The sequence below is a fragment of the Rhinatrema bivittatum genome, chromosome 6, assembly GCF_901001135.1.
Source record: "Rhinatrema bivittatum chromosome 6, aRhiBiv1.1, whole genome shotgun sequence".
Taxonomy (NCBI): Eukaryota; Metazoa; Chordata; class Amphibia; order Gymnophiona; family Rhinatrematidae; genus Rhinatrema; species Rhinatrema bivittatum.
In genome coordinates, this window is record NC_042620.1 from 44,637,318 (window position 1) to 44,656,403 (window position 19,086).

The following is a 19,086-nucleotide window of genomic DNA, read 5'->3' on the forward strand; positions in this document are numbered from 1 at the left end:
AACCTCCTGCCCTAATCAAACCTGGACTCTGATCTATCACCGTCTTTCTTCAACTCTAGGCCTGGCCACTACTGCGCCTTTTCAACTCTAGGCCCTAGGTAGCTCCTGAGCTCCCTATCCACACAGAAAATGATCAGATCTCTACCCGAATCACCACCAATTCCCCCAGGAGTGAAATATTGTAAAAAATATATATTTTTTTTGTTTTCCCCGTGATGTCCTTGTGCACCATGACGACCATTGTTCTAGAACAAGGGATCATGATATTAGGATCAAGGGGTGGTGCTAGACTCTGCAGCAATGTCAGGAAGTATTTTTTCATGAAAAGCATGATGGATGGAAGGTGGTGGTGGAAGCTAAAACAGCAACAGATTTGAGGAAGATATGGGATAAGTACAGATGATCCACAGTTGTAAAAAAAAAAGTGAAGACATAGCAGAAGCACAACCTAGCAATACTGCAGGCCGTGGGGGAAGTAACGGAGATCGGTGTATATAAAATGCCCTTTATTGAAATGCCCGACTCTGGTGTACAAGAAAACAAATCATTATGTTTGTCATTTCACACACATGACATGGTTCGCATTTTTAGATTGTACACGTCTTTATGTTTTTTGTTGATTTATGTTAATTTTAAGAGTCCTTGTATGTGTTTTAATTGTCAATATATTTGTTTTTAGTTGCCCCTGAGGCAGCTCTCGACCAAAGAGCGAAACTTGGCCAGAGTCGGGCATTTTATATACACCGATCTCAGTTTTCTTCACTGCTATACAGCCAACTGGATCGGCTTCCGATTTGTTTTCTGTGGGGTAGTAACTGCATTTGTATCAGCAGGATATAACTCCACAATAAGGATGAAAAGCAAAATAGTGGTAATTAGATTGGTCTAGCAGGCTACAAATATGAGAGGTGACCAAGTCTGCCTCAGGTTGAATGCAGCCTAATCTCTCTGGATGGCTGTGTAGAGCTGATGGTAATCAACTGAATTTGAATCATGTCGAATCAACAACAATATAGAACTGTAACATGACATGTGATGATGATGATTCCAGAGGGATAGAGAAAGAGTTTCTAGGAATTTGATTAAAGAGAGAGGGGAGGCTAGGTAGAGGGGTTTGGGGTGCTGTCAGGGAGAGGTGGTGTTGGGAGATGTGAGTTACAGATGGGGGAAGTATATAAGATCTATAGGGCTTGGTTGATGAAAGTGGAAATGGTTCTCTAGCTCATACTGTTGTGCTTTCTTTGGTTCACTGTAATTGTTAAGTGGCTGTATCATTTTATGTATTGTATTTTATGTTTATTATTGTATATCGGTTTGGGAAGTTTTGGTTGAGAAGGGGGAAGCAGTTAAAAATGGAAAATAAATAAAGGGTGGCCTAGCAGTTAGAACAAAGAGTTACAAACCAGGGTTCAAATCTCACTTCTCCCACTGACATTACTTGTGACACTGGGCAATTCACTTTATCTCCCATTACCTCAGTTACCCACTTGGATTGCTAACTCTTTGGAGAAGGGACTTATCCTACCTTTAAAAAAAAAAAAAAAAAAAAAAAAAAGAGTTGTAAACTGCATTCAACGAAATACAGTTTTACTCTGTTACATTTCTATACCGCCTTCCTTGGACACATTTGTATTAAGTAAAGCATCTGAGCCACAAAACGGGCTGCAGATCTGAATTGTGTCCCAGCTGAACCCCAGATATCCCTGCCATGTACAGATGAGAATATTCAGAAGTGCACAAAAAGCATGGGATAGAGGTGATGTGAGGAAATAAGACTGCTTAAGAGCTAGGAGCTGCTGCTTTAGCTTAACATTCACGTGTGAGCAGCACAGGCAGGAAATAGAGAGCGGGGGAAAAACATTCAAAACAGATTTTATTGCCTCAGCGTTTCCCCATTTATCAGTCCCCTGCCTTCTCTAACTCCCTGTTCTGACAGAATATCTAGGAAACTAACTAAAGGCTGAAGGGGGGAGCCTCCTCGGAGACTGACCCCCCCTCCCCCCTTCCCTACTGCACTTCTAGTAGCCTCCAAACCCCCCCAGAGAACAGGGGATTTAAATCCAGTGCTGTGTCCGAAAGCACTTTTAAAAAGATAGTTTGAAAGAGGAAGGGAGAGCGCAAAAGGAAGATGAAGAAGAGATGCTGGCAGTGAGCTGGGAGTGGAACTGACCTAGTTCCAGAGGGGCTGGTCATTTCTTTCATCTTTTATTTTAGTGGAACGGTGCTGCTGTGTGCAGCAGAAGCAATAAGACAGGTACAATAATCACTGCATTAGAAACAGCATACGGTATACACATGCAATAATGCTAAGCAAGTGGTGCCACCAATGTGTCAACCTGGAGATTGTCACAAAGATCTTTTTTTTATTTTCTTCTTTCTGATCTGAAATATAGAAAATTTGAGTTCAATTCACCAAAATCTTGTTGGCCACTGGAGGGATATTAATGAGATTTAAAAAAAAAATAAAACCAACTGAATAACAACAGTGAAATAAATGGCTATTCAGGAAATAGTTTGCAAAAAGCGATTAGATTAATAAGAGTCTCATAAAATGGAGATATCTGGAACACAGAGAAGGAGAGGCCACCAAGTAAATGTTCCTTTAATGGCCATCGGTCCAGCTACAATCAAGCCCAGGAGCACTGATTCACCTGAACACATACTCACCCTTTGTTCACCTCCAGCTATTATCAAGCACAAATATATTTAATCCTGCTTGAAGCTGGAAACCTGTCCAAGCTGGGATACTAAACACCTGGGCAACTTTCATTACTTCCTTTGTGAGCTGTTTTTAGACTATGAAAGCAATTTTGCGGGCTTATGAAAAATTAGGAAGTCAACTTAAATAAAATATTTTTCTTTCGATACCAGATAACGCTGCTAAACGTCTGAACACTCTTTGCTTACTTTTTCAACGGCAGCTAAATTTTCCCATGCAAAAGTCACGTTTAAAGGGCCAGTGCCATTTTTCCTGCCCCAGAGCCCAGCACTCATCTTTCATCTTTTAAAAAAACAGCTTTGGCCTATCCTGTTGTCTGTATTAACCTGGACAATATTCAGAGCATTTTCCTCATCATAATCTAGTCCTATATTCTCTGTATTCACAACTTTGGTCCCTATCTCTCTAGCACTAGTTGTTACTTGTTCAGTCACATTTTCATTTTCCACTTGCATGCAAACCTTCCTCCTCATATCTAGCTCTCATCATCTCCAACACACAGCACGTGGCCATGTGACCACAGATCTTCTGAACTGTAACAAGTTCAATATCAAAGGACCCATACAAACTGGCATATCATCCAAATGCATTAAACAGTAGAACTCAATCACAAACTGCTCTCAACATTAAGCTGCATAAGAACATTAGACTTGTCATAATGGGTCAGACCAAGGATCCTGTTTCCAATGCAGGACACAAGTACCTGACAGGATCCCAAGAGGTAACCAGATGCCAGACTACATACAGTCTCGTCTCTGGCACATAACCGACTGCACTCCCCATCTCTCCCTTACACAACATCCGCCCCTCCACCTGCAGATGGGAAGATATCATTGATGGTCTGGCAGTAACAACGTTACAGCAACACTACCTAAATATGGGCAAAATGAGTGATTGCAGCAGCATAAAATAATATAGATAGTTAATAATATAAACAGCCCTCATTCTCAAGAAGAGAGGAAAACCGGACCTAGTGAGTGTGTACAGCTGCGGTGCTAGCATGGCTGCCACCAGCGAAAACCATTCCAATCCTAAAACCATCATCATCATCATCACAGCAGCAATCTCAGTCTGGCACAGGCTACAAAGCTGACCCTCCTGCCAGGGGTAAGAAATATGAAAGTAGTAAGAAAGGCAGTTGGACTGGCAATTTTAGAAGTCCTAAAATAAAAGAAACAGCAATGCCTTTCTACTTAGCCCCCGTGGTGGAAAGGAAACATGTCCAGCATCTCAGCCTGCCATCACCACTACCCTCCTTTTCTCTTGGCCACTTCCTGCAAAGGAAGCCTGCAATCCCCGATAATAAATCTGAGCGTCCTAGCACTGAAACAGAATCGTCAGAGCTTGATAAGGCTGAACAGCAGCAAGACCTGACGACCGTGGCAGTCACAGCCAGCGCAGCTACAAGAGAGAGAGACCACGCTTAAGGGAAAGAACTGGGAGAAACTGAAAGTGTTAAAATCAAGCTCTTCTCCTTCTGGAGTCATAATTCTTCTTAATGGGGATACTCATGCCGATGGCAGAATAAAATCCCAGCTGGATGAGGGAAAGAGAGAGAGGTAAACAGCAGAAAGCCAGACGATAACGCAAAAGAAGTGCCAGCCCTGCGGCTCGGTGGCAGCTGGTGTGCACTGCCACGGGGGGAGAACCAAGCCGGGACTCCTGGGCTGGCCTCCTGCTCCATGGGTTGGCTGTGGTTTGGGATAACCGTGCCGGCAGCATTTACAGTCTCTGGAGGGGGGGAGAGAGAGGGGGAAGACAGCCTCAAAACCAACAACTGATAGCCCGACTTGGGGTCCATGCTGTTGTCTCTGGAGGCAGCTGCGGTTGGGATCCCTTGACAGAAGACTTGAAGCGAGATGGACACGTTGGGAAGGGGATAAAAGATGAGATGGCACCCCACCCCTACGCAGACTCACTTAGAAGCTGTATCGCTTCTGTAGCCAAAATAAAGGCCAGTTCAGACTGAAGGCCTCATTTGCCAAAGCGGTTTTTTCCATGTAGACACAGAATAGGGGGAAAAGACTCAGTAACTCAGGCCCCCCGAGTTTGAAGCCCAAAGGATTGGGAAGAAACTGCCAAGAAAAAAAAAATCAAATAAAGCCAGGGGGAAAAAAGGAAACGGGAAAATTTGAAACTTTCTTCATATTCCTGAATATTTTTCACCTCAAGAAACCTTGTCAAGCAATATGCTCCAAGTACAATCAATCGGGTTTGTAGCAAAGGCTCATAAAAAGTCCTCTTGGCAATACCAAGCAGCTACAATAGAAAGTTCATCCTCTACTGAAGACATCATCATCGTCGTCAATCTTATTCTGCAACACAAGACTCCTCCCTGCATCAGCTTGCTCACTGTACAGTAACAGTCATGTAACGGCAAAACGAGCGATGCGATCCTAAGCACTGAGGAAGACATCTGGGCAGGCTTAACAGTTTGCAAAATAAAAAAATTGAAAGAAAGAGATATAACTCCATCAGCCCTGGTTGAAGATAACTTAGGAAAATTAGCATCTAAAGCAACCCCTTTTTTTCTTTTTATCGTACTTGTAGGAAAGAACCCCAGCTTGTCCAGCCTTACGCAAACAAGGTGGTTACTGCCAACCAGCAAATAACCATTCAAAAAGAACAATTTAAGGAATTAAAAGAAACTGCTGGCGAGGGCTACTGACAGTGACTGCTGTAGACACCTCCTACCGCACATGCAGAAGATCCGAGCTGTAAGCATAAAACAGTAAAACTACGCCAGCTAAGCCGGGTTCTTCCATGGGAGATATGAGCTTGTAGCCGATAGCAACAATGACACCAATACGGCAGCCGCGCAGTATTAATGACAGTACTGCTGGCGATATCAGCTCACACTCTTGCTGATGGGGAAATGGTATCCTCAATCCAGATCCCTAGCACTGACTAGGATGGAAGGAGAGGTGGGCAATGCTTTGCTTACAATTTTGATGCTAACTGCTACCTCCTCTTTTAATAAAGCTTCTTTTTTTGTGATTATGAGCTCAATTCATTAAAAGATTTTATTTTTTTTTAAAGACACAAAATGAAGATCGATCCTTGATGAATTCAATCTTTTGTATGAAGGATATAAACTGTAGAGAAACTCAGTGCTGGAGAAACTTCAATTTTATCTTGTTTAGTAAGCTTTTGTTTCAGTCATTTAAGGTTTTGATGCTTCACAGGGTGGGTGAGTGGGTTCCGGTGTTTTAGCTTCTTTCATTTTTATCTGTTCTATTCCAGTAGGCTCAAGAAAGTATTATTTAGTTGTGTTTCCTTTTTAAAAGGAAGGCTTTTTCTTGAAACAAGACTAAAACGTGTATTCTAATCAAGCTAGATCTGTGAACCACAATTTAAAATTGCTGTCTTGGAACCAGATCACACAGATCAAGAAAAATCAAAGGATTCATGGGTCTCAAATCGCAAAGCACACATTTTTTCGTAGCTCATCTCTAACAGAATCAAAAACGCGGTTATTCATCCAACAGCACACAATGCTGTATGCAGACTAGAGTGGGGTTTTCACTCTGCCTTTTTCCTCCGACTCTCTCTTTCTCTCGTCTATACAGTATATCTCTTCCTTCCTGTATTCTCTATAGCTCCCCTGCCATTCCCTGCTCCATCTCTCTCTCCCCCTAACTGGTTTCTCTTCCACTGATTCTTGTAACTCCTTGTTCCGCTGCGATTCTCATGTCATTTCTTTCAGCCTCGTTATTCTCCCCTAACATCGTCTGTCTGATTCACCTTTCTTTCTCACCCTATTGGAATAGGCTCAGGGCCGGTGCTTCCACCTAGAGTGCCAAGATTTTGTGGACAGCAAAAGCCTGCCAGTGTGAGGTCTAAAGATGGTGCTGTACCACAGCTAGTACCATTCAAGAAGTGAGCGCTATTCTGGAGCCACTGCTGCCAGCAGTTAAGTTGGGGGGGGGAGGGTGAGAGGGTGAATAACCAAAGGTTTGTCTAGGGTGCAAAAAATGCTTGCACTGGCCCTGAATAGGCTTGAGCCTGCACCCCTTTCTTCAGGCTTCTCTCTAGTCAGCGTTGTTTCCCCCCATCATTAACTTTTCACCAAAACTATCTTCTTCTCCACCGTCTCCTCTATCATGCCATCATCTTTATGGACACTGAACACACAGAACCCGACTCGCTCTCCTCCTTCCTCATCTACCTTGGACTGAGCCTGGTACCATCATTGGCACCACTTCTTCAAAGCCACCACCACCTCCTTAATTCCACTGTTCCCAGTCGTACATGCCTTAGATTTTTTTTCCAGGTTTCCTCCAATTTCCCAAATCATTTCTCTCTCATCCATCAACAAGGGAGATCGAAGGTTAGAACTGGGTTGATGCAAAAAAAAAAAAAAATGAGCAAACATGCATCCTCAAATGTGTCTTTGCAGATTCACATACTCGCAAAATCTGAAACAATAGGAGTGCAACTGATTTTTAGAAGAATCAGGGTCAGAGTAAAATCAAGCTCAGACTAACAATGATTATCCAAGTAAATTCAAGGCAAAAGAAGAATGTGAAAAATCCACAAAATGTGTTTGGGTGTATGTGGGTGCAGAGGGGGATGGAGTTCAGATTATACTATTTATGACTGCTGAATGGCAGTGGCCATTCAAAACCATTGCCAGCAAAACTAAAAGGCATCTTGAAAACAGTAGAAAGAAGCTGACATTTGTATCTACTCTTCAAAGAGGAATCACAGAAGCAAGTCATTATCTGATGCAAACTTTCAGTGAACTGAAATCTGACAGATTTGAGAGACATTTATAAAACACAATGGAATAAGACTCATTCACCAGGTATAGAACACCATTATTTTCTTATGTGCAGTGTAGGGTGCGTATCTGTCAAAAAAAAAAAAAAAAAAGCATCAGCAAACAGTTTATGTATTCAGAGTTATTTGGGAAAGGGATTGTGTGACTATCTAGCTACAAGGCAATTCATCCACCACACTGATCTATAAAATTATAGATGTTAGGATATTGTTACATGCAATACAATAGATATGGGGGAACTGGGGAGGGCGCGAGGCCAAAGATGCTATTTTATAAGTTCATTTTCCAGGGTTATGGTGGGTCAAAAATCACGTATTTTCTTACCTAATAAATGCCGACTGATGTCTTTTTCGCAGTAACATTTATCTCAGACTTAAACAAACTCCAAAGTTTGTGATGAGATACAGAACTCTATAATGGATCTGGTAGCTTGCCAGCTCTATAAATTAAAAAATGTCAAATACAGTTGACTGAAAGTGTGAGCTTAGCATAACTTTCATAATAAGCATGCTTGGCTTAACAGGATGTCTAAACAATAATAGTAATGAACACGCTGGGAGGAAGAGCTGCGATTCTTCTGAATTTTTTTTTTAAATGAGGAAAGATGATTAAAAACTACAGTAATAGCCAGGACCGGTGGGATCATTAGGTGGACCAGGTGCCCGCCTAGGGTGCCAAAAGTGGGTGGGGCGCCATAGTCGGACTTGAAAGGCAGCATTTTTGAAAGCAGTGAAAGAGTGGAGAGGCATGGAGCTGGGAAAGATCGCAGAGCTTTAGTGGTTCATGGGGGGGTTCAGGTTAATGAGAGAAAGATCATGGGATGCCATTATATCATCGCCACTTAGGGCACTGGCACTGGTAATAGCTGACTTCTTTTCATAAGAACATAAGAAAATGCCATACTGGGTCAGACCAAGGGTCCATCAAGCCCAGCATCCTGTTTCCAACAGTGGCCAATCCAGGCCATAAGAACCTGGCAAGTACCCAAAAACTAAGTCTATTCCATGTAACCATTGCTAATGGCAGTGGCTATTCTCTAAGTGAACTTAATAGCAGGTAATGGACTTCTCCTCCAAGAACTTATCCAATCCTTTTTTAAACACAGCTATACTAACTGCACTAACCACATCCTCTGGCAACAAATTCCAGAGTTTAATTGTGCGTTGAGTAAAAAAGAACTTTCTCCGATTAGTTTTAAATGTGCCCCATGCTAACTTCATGGAGTGCCCCCTAGTCTTTCTACTATCCGAAAGAGTAAATAACCGATTCACATCTACCCGTTCTAGACCTCTCATGATTTTAAACACCTCTATCATATCCCCCCCCTCAGTCGTCTCTTCTCCAAGCTGAAAAGTGTTCATGACAAGTGACTGAACATGAAGCTGCTGAATTGTCCATCTGTCTGTGTAAATGATAGATATATATATACACACACACGCACACACACACATACCTACACATATGTAGATATAGCTGTACGAGTTTGCTGTCAGTCCCAGTTCATATCTGCAAAGCTCATCAGAAGAAAAAAAAATCACTTTTCTATCCTAAGTTTACTGAGCAAAGAATATGCATAGCCAGGCAAATTTATGCCTAACTTACTCTGTACGGTGTAGACCCATGTAGCTATGCAGTTTCTTCACTGACCTGAAAAAATGGATCATAATTCTAGACAGCTGCTGAGAGATGCACCAAGTGAGTCCAACAAAAAGGTGTCACCCACAGCTTCTTTCTAAGTTCAGCGGGAATGGATGGAGAAGCTTGATGGCTGTTCTCCTCCTGCACTTAGGTCAAACAATTACCAGCCCAGTTGTCCAATACTATCCTGGCACGAGAACGGAGAACAAAACATTAGCTGAACAACCCATATTTCTGTGAGCAGCAGCTGAGAGAGTAACAGAATGATTCTAACCACAAGGAAAGGAAGCAGATAGCCAGCCGAGAATCACCCAACAGCCACTAAAAAAAAAAAAAAGAGAATTGCTGGCTTTCCTTTTCAGCCAGTGGCATCACACTTTAGCAGGGCCACAGAAGCCAGTGGTTTGGCAATGTGGTGTTAATATGTTCTACTGATGATAAATCCTCGGCTATCTGTTCCCTCTGTAATGAAATCTGCTAAATCTAATCTGAAAAGATTAAAAAACATGAGTAGTTTTAATAACATAGGGACTTGATACTAGCTGTTCGTGCATACATACACATACTTGCCCCTCTCTCCCTGAACAAAATGCACATAACAACAATGTGGCATTAAATAATGGCCGCAGTTTATTAAAACATAACCCGAGCCAGCAAATTATACAAAATTCCAAAGTTAATTCCCCCAAACCTCCACCGCCCCCATGCCCCTCTTTCGCTTACCACCGCGTCTCAATGGTAAGCCGACTTTAGGTACCCCCCCCCCCCCATCACTCACCCCGCCATGGCACCAGCGAGGGTAAGCCTGCGGCCTGAGCATCGGCCCCCTCTTGCTCTTTAGGCCTTCCCGTGTAGCAGCCCCAAACTACACGAGCATTTCCCCCCCCCCGCCGACTTTAGGCACCCCCCCATCACTCACCCCGCCATGGCACCAGCGAGGGTAAGCATGCGGCCTGAGCATCGGCCCCCTCTTGCTCTTTAGGCCTTCCCGTGTAGCAGCCCCAAACTACACGAGCATTTCCCCCCCCCCTCCAATGTCCTTTACAATTCCAAATAATACATTAAACATATGGCTCGGGTTTTTCCGCCACAAACAAAGGCAAAATATTTGCCTTTGTTCCCCCACTGCGGCCACTTAACCTAAAAGCTGCTGCTTGAAAACTTTCTCCAAAGCATTATTAAATAAATCAATGCCCACGTCAGAAAGATGCACCCCATCTCCCAAGAAAAAACCACCTAAGGTTACCCATGACCCTGTGTGGCGAACCCAAAAAACCACCGTGTTGAACTACCCATTTACCAACTTGCCTATTCAATTCATTTTCCAAAACCCTTTCGCCATAAAGGCTCCGTGTAGTGTGTGATATGAACTATAATATTAGACCCGCCAATTTTAGTATTATGCAGGTAATTCAGTATGGTAGCCAAATCTTTGCGTATGATCGCTGCTAATTCGCGACGTGTTACGTTACCAAAATCATTACCCCCCAGATAATCGATAACAATCTCCGGGATTCCCCATCTTAGCATTCTATTCTGGAGAAAGATAAGCAGATTCCCCCGACGCATTCCCCCATTGCCAAACCAGCGAACAATCCATTCTGTATGATTCAGATCCGGGTGTTCACCATAAGGCCTCTCCTCCGCCCTTCGCAGAGCCCGATGCAAAAGAATGGCCCACGACCAAGCTCATTCACGGATCCACTCCCCCTTTTTATGTCTGCAAAATAAATTTTTTCAATTATTTTCATGCAGAACATCGTCTTCTCATCTTCCAAGAAAAGCTATTTTCTTACATAACTACGATAAACCTCCGACTTCCATTGTCCCAGCGCTTGAATTCTCCGGGCCGACCACCCCAATTCCGCGGCTGTAGTTGCTGTGCCCCTCCTAAATGAAGGTGCCGAATAGTGCCCCACTTCCAACCCCAAACCAATAACTGGTAGAGGCAAGATTCGCTTTCCTTTTACCCCCCCCCCCCTCCCCAAACACATTCCCCTTTTTCCTTGCTTCACTGAAAAAAGACAAACACCTTTATTTGGTCAAATAAAGGCCGCAGTTTATTTACACCAGACCCGAGCCCCATAACTTTATAACAAGCTAAAACATGACCCCCCCGCCTTGTAACATCCTTCTTAACTGGCCCCCCACCGCATCCCAGTGGTAGAGCTCCACCTGTATCCTCTAGACCTATAACCCCACCTCGTCCGAGCGTGGGTCAGGGATATCGCCTCTGAGCATCGGCCCCCTTTTTGCTCATTGGCCATCCCGTGCAGCAGCCCCCCCGCACTGCACAAGACTCACCCCCCCCTCCTTTTGCATACCTTTTAACAATACGATAAATCAACAATATTTGGGCTCGGGCTTACCGCCACCAATGCAACAAATACATATAACCATACGCTTTAACAACACCACCGCTCTTTCATCTTCTCCCCCATTGCTAAGTAAGAGCTCCATATAGCAGGAGCCAGGGATTGTCTGATCAAATTCCGCGTTACTACGTGCAAAGATGCCAAAGGTGTTCCGGCATGCTCTCTCCCAACCCACTGGCATGAGGAGCTTCGGCCCAAAGACATCCCATTTAAAACGCGAAAGAGCATCAGCAATCATATTCAAATTCCCCGGGACATGTCCTGCCATATGTTACATGCAATTTTAAACATAATATATCATTACTCCCAACAAAGCAAAACTCTCAGACACTTTGCTGCTTGCTTATGAACCACTTGGACCACGCACATATTGTCACACCACCAAACTACTTTCTTGTTAGACCACTCCTTGCCCCATATAGCTAAGGCAACGATGATAGGAAAAAGCTCCAAGAAAGTTATATTCAATACTAAAACATCTGAAACCCATAGCCCTGGCCACTGCGCTGCACACCGCTTGCCCCTAAAATACACACCAATTAATAATAACCGAAAAGCTGATTCAATATCAGCTTTGGCTAACCAAGACCCCCAGGACCCGCCTTACGGACCAAGTCTATGGCTTAATCGAATGATGCATACTTGACTGCGACTCACTTGTTTAGGGATGAAATCATTAACTGAAGATCTCTCAGGGTGTGACAAATTAAAAATTAACTTAAATTTTCCCGGCATTTTTTTTTTTTTTTTTTAATCACTGCTAATGGTGAGAAGCCTATGCTCAAAATGTTTACAAGGAAATGACCCGGCTACTCTTCCACACTGAAGTTCCACCTGTATTTTATCTCGTGCGCCCTCAGCCATCCGATAAACAGATTTAGAATTCTCAGCCCTCTCCCTACCCCGGGACCTTCTTAACGGATATGGAAGTCGCATCTAAAGCCCCAGACAACATAGCAACAGCATCTCTGTTGGGATACGATTTCGAACCTTCCACTAAAGCTGCAATAAACTAAGGGAGAGTCAGCCTTGCTCTACCATGGAGATTCACTTAGCGCTTTTGATAACATTAGCACCTGGACCTTGCTAACCTTTGACAGCCGAATGCGCCCCACCCCCCCGCAAGTGGCACATGCGTACCTGGAGTTACCTTCGGGGAACAGGCAAGTGAGCTTATTAAACCTCCAACAGATGTCAGATTCGCGTCCCTTACTGTTCGTACCAGACTCGATTTTGCGAACAGTTCCAGGACCACAAAAGGAAGTATTCGTACCAATACTGGAGGATAAAGTACCGGAACTAGCACTAAAGCCAGCACTCCCTGTCCCACTTTACTAAATTGGTTCCATTGTTGGTCATCTGAGTTAACCATAAATGAATGTCCTGAGAACCCCATGACAAATTTGTTCCCAGCCATTTTATCCCAGAACTTTTCAGCATAATTGGGGCATGCCCAACCCTCATAATCCTTAAAGGCTCCTAGAATACTATCAGCGGAGGACAGACGTGCTCCGTACTGAGTAGGATCAAAATGACTACCAACACTTACTAAACGCAAAAAACCCCTTTACCCAATAGACTATATTCTTAGACATTTTTGGGCCCGCACTACCTTTCTTATTCTGCCTGTTAGACTTATAGATGTTTTCCTCCCCCTTTTCTTCCCTCTACAATCAAAATATTAACATTTTTTTTTTTTTTTTTTGTTTAAGCCTTGTAACTAACCGGATAGGACCTCCTCCCAAAGCTCCATTAAAGAAGCTAAAGCCGGAGGACCCGTATCATACTATGGCCCTACAGATAAAGCCGTAGGCTGACCTGGCCCCGTGTCGCTAGTGCTCGAGGAAAACGAAGAAGAGCTTAAACTACTACTAGAATGAGCCCTCTTTCTCCTCTTATTATCTTTCTTACCCTCCCGAGCACTACCTTTGGAAGTCTTACCTTGCTCAGCTCCCAAACACTGCTGCCGTGTGTTCCCGATGCCAAGCCACTCCTGTCGTCCGCAACATTCCTCTTCAGTCCTTCCTGATCGCCCTGAGCAGTAAAGGCATGCGCTGCCGTATCCAACTCCCTCCAGGCCTCACGACTGGAAGGTCCAGGCACCGAATCATCGGCTTCATCTGCAAAACCACCTGTATCCGCAACAATCCTCCCCCTCCCCCGCCACCAAATCCCCCTTTAGCGCCCCTGAATGTAAAGGGATCTTTTGTAAAGGGGCCCCGTTTTGCTTGCCCACAAGGGGCCGCCCTTTTATTCCAACATCCTGAGGATAAATCGGATTGCCTAAAGATGCTCCTAAATCTGAGGGCCAACCTCCTATACCTTCTGCACCTTTCCCCTCACCCACCACACCTGCTGAAAATTAACAAATCCTGCTTTAGCCATGAGACCTAAAATATTGACAATAAATGCAGCTGTAGCCTTGGCCTAGCACCGACGGGCACCGAAGGGGCAACTGGCCGACTGGGAAGTCTGCCACCACATTCACCATCCCCTGCTGGGAACTTGCTCTGGGAAGAATCCACTAACTCGCTCCTTACTCCACTGCTTGCCCGTTCCAGCAGCTCCCGTAAAACACTGCCCTTAAAAGAATATCCCATCATAACAGGAGACATAGCAGGCAGTCACTGGCTAGAGAAAGGGGGCTCCACTGCCACTAGAGCAGGCACGCTCCTTATGTTTCTTAGCCTTTATCGGATTCACATTTAAATGTAAATCACTCTGTAACCCGAAACCAATAATTCTTTCCCAGTGACCCCAGCGCTGACTGCCTCCCTCACAAAATGTTGCACGAGCTGGCTGAGGAGAAAAAACAAGTACAAGGTTGTGGAAACCGTAAGCAGCAGGAACTCTGACACGAGGCTGTCCCCTAAGGGCTGGGCTTTGCCTGGGGGGGGGGAGGGAAACAGCAGGTTCTGGGCCGCTTACACCTGAATCAGTGGGGGAGGCGGGGCAGCAGGGCAAAGGGGAATTAGGGGGGGGGGGGGGAACGTCAGTTAGTGAAGACGAAGCCACTCACCAAATGAGGCCTGCAGATCTGTAGAGACCGTCACCTGCCAACCCCTGACGACCTCGCTGAGGAACGGGATGAAATTCCACCCGCTGCAGCCACCTCCGGTTTGTTTTTGGCTCTCTTCATTTTGCTAAATAACTAACTAAAAGACAGCGAAACCGCACAAATGACAGTTGGAAAATCCCCAGCGCAGCAAAGCAAAAACCTGCCCTCTGCTTGCTGTTGAATTCCCAACTGCCGTTCTGAGCTCTGCTCCAGCCTATTGTTTAACTACTGACCAATAGCATAACAGCATTCAAATTGCTGATGCTGCTATTGGTTACCTAACTCCCCTTTTTTTCCCCCACCCCCACCTGCCTTTGCTAATCCTATCCCTTACTCACAGCTGCTCAAGCCCATGTTATCTGCGTCGGGCCGGGACAAGCCCGTACCGCCTTCCTTTAGATTAACACCACCATTAAACCCTGAGTGCACTTTATAAATGTTAATTTAAAAGTGGTGAATCAATCATAACGACTACAACTTAGTTTAAACTTTGGGCAGATTTTGCAAAGCCAACAACAGGCGTGGTTTCTAGGAAACGTATAGCTTGAATGTGTTCTGTATGACAAGAGGACAGGTCAGAACAAACTACAAACCATGCCTCAGGTCTCATAGAAAATGATGTCACAATATTCCAGTGACGCTCACAGAATCTTTGAAAGAGTTATACTGAACTAGGTATAACAGAAAAATAGGAGCACATTAACCAAAATGCTCTCATTCACCTTAACTTCCTTTCCATTCATGCAATCAGTCTTCCTTCCCTCTGACCTGCACTTTTGTCACGTTCACCACTTCATTTCTTCGGCGTGCAATGAACTTGCTGGGATTGGTCATGTGTGTGTTTATCACGAGAGCTACACACCTCTTAAATGCCCTGAAATGTCTTAAATTTGCAGACATCAGGTTCCCAATGTAAAGACAAAGCATTTCTTACATGGGTCAGACAAGAAGGTGCATTTTCCTATGGACTACTGTTTCCTTGCCCTGCGGTCCGGCAAACAAAAAAAAAAAAAATCAGAATTTTGATGGCTTCATCCAAAGTAATTGATGCTAATAGGAAATGTATTTGAATGATTGGTTTCAGGAAATTCTCCCTCCCTATGAAATAACCTAAATTAGTCAATATTTAGAAAAAGTACATACATTACTTACTACTGTACTACAGTACATGAAGCTGCAATTATATTTTGCTGCTAAAACAAAGTGTCATACTATTTTACTATTTATATGTAATGTAAATGTTTGCACATCCAGTCATGAACTTTAATCAGAAGCACTGCACCAGGTTATGTAACTATGACCACGTAACACCCCTCCTCCCCATTATCACACACTCTTCCCTCATCATCTAAATTCTTTCATTTTCAAACTCTGCAGCATTAGAAAGTAACTACGGATGACACAGGCTACTGAAGAGAGAGATACTACTTGTGGAAGTACCCGTTCACCAGACTAGTCTTCCCCCCCACACCTCTCTATTTATATGTTCACTCAGAAATAAAACTAAAAATTATTTTAATACTTCTCCCCTCCCCCAGATAAATATGATTAAAAAACGAATGCTGATTAAACCAGATTGAATGCTGTGGTAGCTAAGAGGTGTCTTCTCTACTGCCTTATGTTTTCCTTAGTCATCTACCTGTTGAATTTTGTCTTTTTCTTTTTTCTTCCTTCTGCCACAAAACTGGGATTATTAATCGTCAGATTTGATCTGATAGTTTAGTGTGCATGTTTGATGCATTGCATATAAATGAAAGCTTTAATACCAGTTGGAGCAATCTCTGCCTGCTACAATCTGCTGCTTTTTTTTAACTCCTAACTCTCGTTTTCCAGTTGATATTCCTCGCCAACTCTGTCAAACATATCTGGCCACATTGATAACGACAAAGCGCAAAACATGCCCACATTTGCTTGCAGTGTAACACGCAGCTTTTTTTTTTTTTCTGTCCTGCTCCTTTGCATAAACGTTTTAGAAGCACCAAAAGCTGGGGGAAAACAATTTTAATGCTCAGACAATTCCCCTAAAAGCCCTGTGTGTGAGAGCTTTTTCTTTTTTTTCATCGCCCCCCTCCCCTCAAGCAACCAGCTGCTAAATTCACTGACAAAAAAAAACAAAACGAATTACAGGGCTTTGTATACTGAGCATAGAGCACCATCTCTGGCAGGATCAGCCCTGCTCCTCTCCAGAGCGCCGTAATTATCCGATGACCTAATAGTTGACAGCCTGCACTTAAGAGGCGCTAATTGCTGTAAATACGGCGTTGCATCCCTTTTCCAGAATTTGGGAAAAAAGCAATAAAAGTAATAGTCCGGCGCAGCTCCGACCCGAGGACGAGTCCACAGCCTGAGCCATTTCCCGGTGAAGGGATTGAGCGGAGGGGGGGGGAGGAGGTCTATGGCAGCACGTGAGGAAGCGCTTTGGCCATCTACTTAACATTCAGTAACTACAGTACCAGACGGAGCACCGCGACGTCTTGAATTTTTATAATTTACGGGTGACCGACCCCCCCCCCCTATCCCACTTCCCTCTGGCCAAGACAAACAAACAACAACAAAAAAAAAAACCAGTTTCCGGGTGCCCCGCACACAGCAGTCAAGCGATTCAGCCTGCTTAAGGTCACCCAACTCCCGCTTAATTGCTCAGGCTTTCATCGCGCCTCTTTTACACAGACCCGTTCCCTTAATTAAAAAAAAAAAAAATAGCTAAGGGATGCCAAGCCGGGCACGGCCACGGTAATTCGCAGTCTCCTCACCCCCCCCCCCCCCCACGGGGGTGGGGGTGAAAGCGCTCCATGCCGCACTCGGCCGACCCTCCCCCGGCCCGTGCCAGAGCCTGTGGACTCTCCCGGCCATTGGCTGCAAGTTACAAGGCGCGCGCGTCGGCGGCGGAAAGCCGGAGCGCGGCGCCCGGCGCGGCCGTGCCCGCCGCAGTCCAAGCCCAGCCCCCTCAAGCAGCGGGGACGGGAAGAGGGTCCGAGACTTGCCCAAAGTGCTTTACCTGCTCCTGCTGGGGCTGGTTTCCCCGGCCCATGCCGGGCTGTTCCTTCACGGCTGTCATGGTAGAGCGGCGCGGGCTCACTTCCTCGCCGCTACTTCATTCAGTCTCGCCGCCCTTGCTTGGCACGCATTGCCTGACAAGCTGCTGCTCTTTTGGGTGGTTTTCCGTTTAATTGGAGGGAAGAGGGAGCATCAAGGAGATTTAAAAAAAAAAAAAAAAAAAGTGTTATTGGAGCAAAAAAAAAAAAAAAAAAACCAGCAGCCTGTGTACAGGTCCTGCTCTAGAGCCTCGCGGAACTGAAGCGGAGGCAGGAGCTGCAGTGAAGAAAAAAAATTTTTTTTACAAAAGAAACAGCAGAGAGGGGGGAGGAAAACCCCATCAAAAGTGTCCGCTTCCTAGGCGGTCTGCGAAAGCCGGCGGCCCGGCAGCGTGTGAAGGCGATCCCCGGCTGCCCTGCTCCTGGGGAGCGGAGGCAATCGCATGCTGCGGTTTGCAGTCCCCCAGCGCCCGCAGAGCTGTGCTCCGCCTGCCTGCCGCTCGGCACAGCCCTGACCGAAGCAGGTAAGCGCCGGCCCAGACTCCCCGCCGCCGCCGCTGCTGCTGCTGCGGATGCCTCCTGCTCTGCTCCGCCGATGTGCACATCTGGAGCAGAATCCGGCGTCAAGTTGGGTTTCCTTTCCTCAGCCCGGCTCACAACAGTTACCGGGGGGAGGGGGGTGGGGAGTACTGACAACTGTCAGACCGCAGCTCAACCTACCTGCTCGGCTGACGTCTGCAAAGAGGATCACGACCCCCCCTCCGCCCAAGCTTTATTTATGTATTTATTTTTATTTTTTTTTTGTCTTCGGTGCCATTTCTTGGGGTGATTTCAAGTGGAGTCAAATTGACTTGTGGCTTCAAAAGTCAGTTAAGTCATCCTTGCTGTGAGGAAAAACGGAAACTTCAGTAATAGTCTTTCTCCTTTCCAACCTACTGCATGCTCGGGTAACGTCGATGACTTCCCGAGTTAGGCAAGCAGCTGGTAGCTTTTGCCGGCACATAATTTGGGGTTAAAAAGGAAGCAAAACATAGGTATCAGGTGCCACCCTCTCTAGAGATGATCCTAGTACTCTCCCCCAGCACTCTCTCTTCCTCTTCCCAACCCAGTACTCACATTCACTCCCTCCTCCCATCCCAAGGGACGATCCCAACATGCTTCCCCTTTCCAGCTCAACCCCAGCATTCATGGTGCACATATGCATTCCTACACACACACATATATGCACACTTACATTTTCACTTTGAAATATGCAGCCATGGGCATTTACACCACTTTTTTTGTCTGTAGATACTTTCAGAATAGAAAATAACTTGCTTAGAGTTGGAAATGCAATCTTCTATCATCATTTGCAATCCCCGGGGCATCCCGGTTATACGTCCTCTTAATATGTGGAACCATGTGCATGCTTTAGAGAGGGCAGTAGTCGTTCGGCCGATTCATGCTGTAAAACATTTTTGAAAATTGTTCTAGCTAGG

The 19,086-nt window shown here is 45.0% G+C and overlaps 1 protein-coding gene across 1 annotated transcript in view; it reads right to left on the reverse strand.

Moving 5' to 3' along the window:
- The window catches only part of DPP10 (dipeptidyl peptidase like 10), a 1,181,383-nt gene extending 1,163,663 nt beyond the window's left edge, over window positions 1-17,720 (reverse strand). The window contains exon 1 of the mRNA XM_029605348.1: window positions 17,572-17,720. Within this exon, the coding sequence (XP_029461208.1) occupies window positions 17,572-17,631 (60 nt within the window). The 5' untranslated portion in view covers window positions 17,632-17,720. The remainder of the gene's footprint in view (window positions 1-17,571) is intronic.
- Window positions 17,721-19,086: the final 1,366 nt, after the last annotated feature.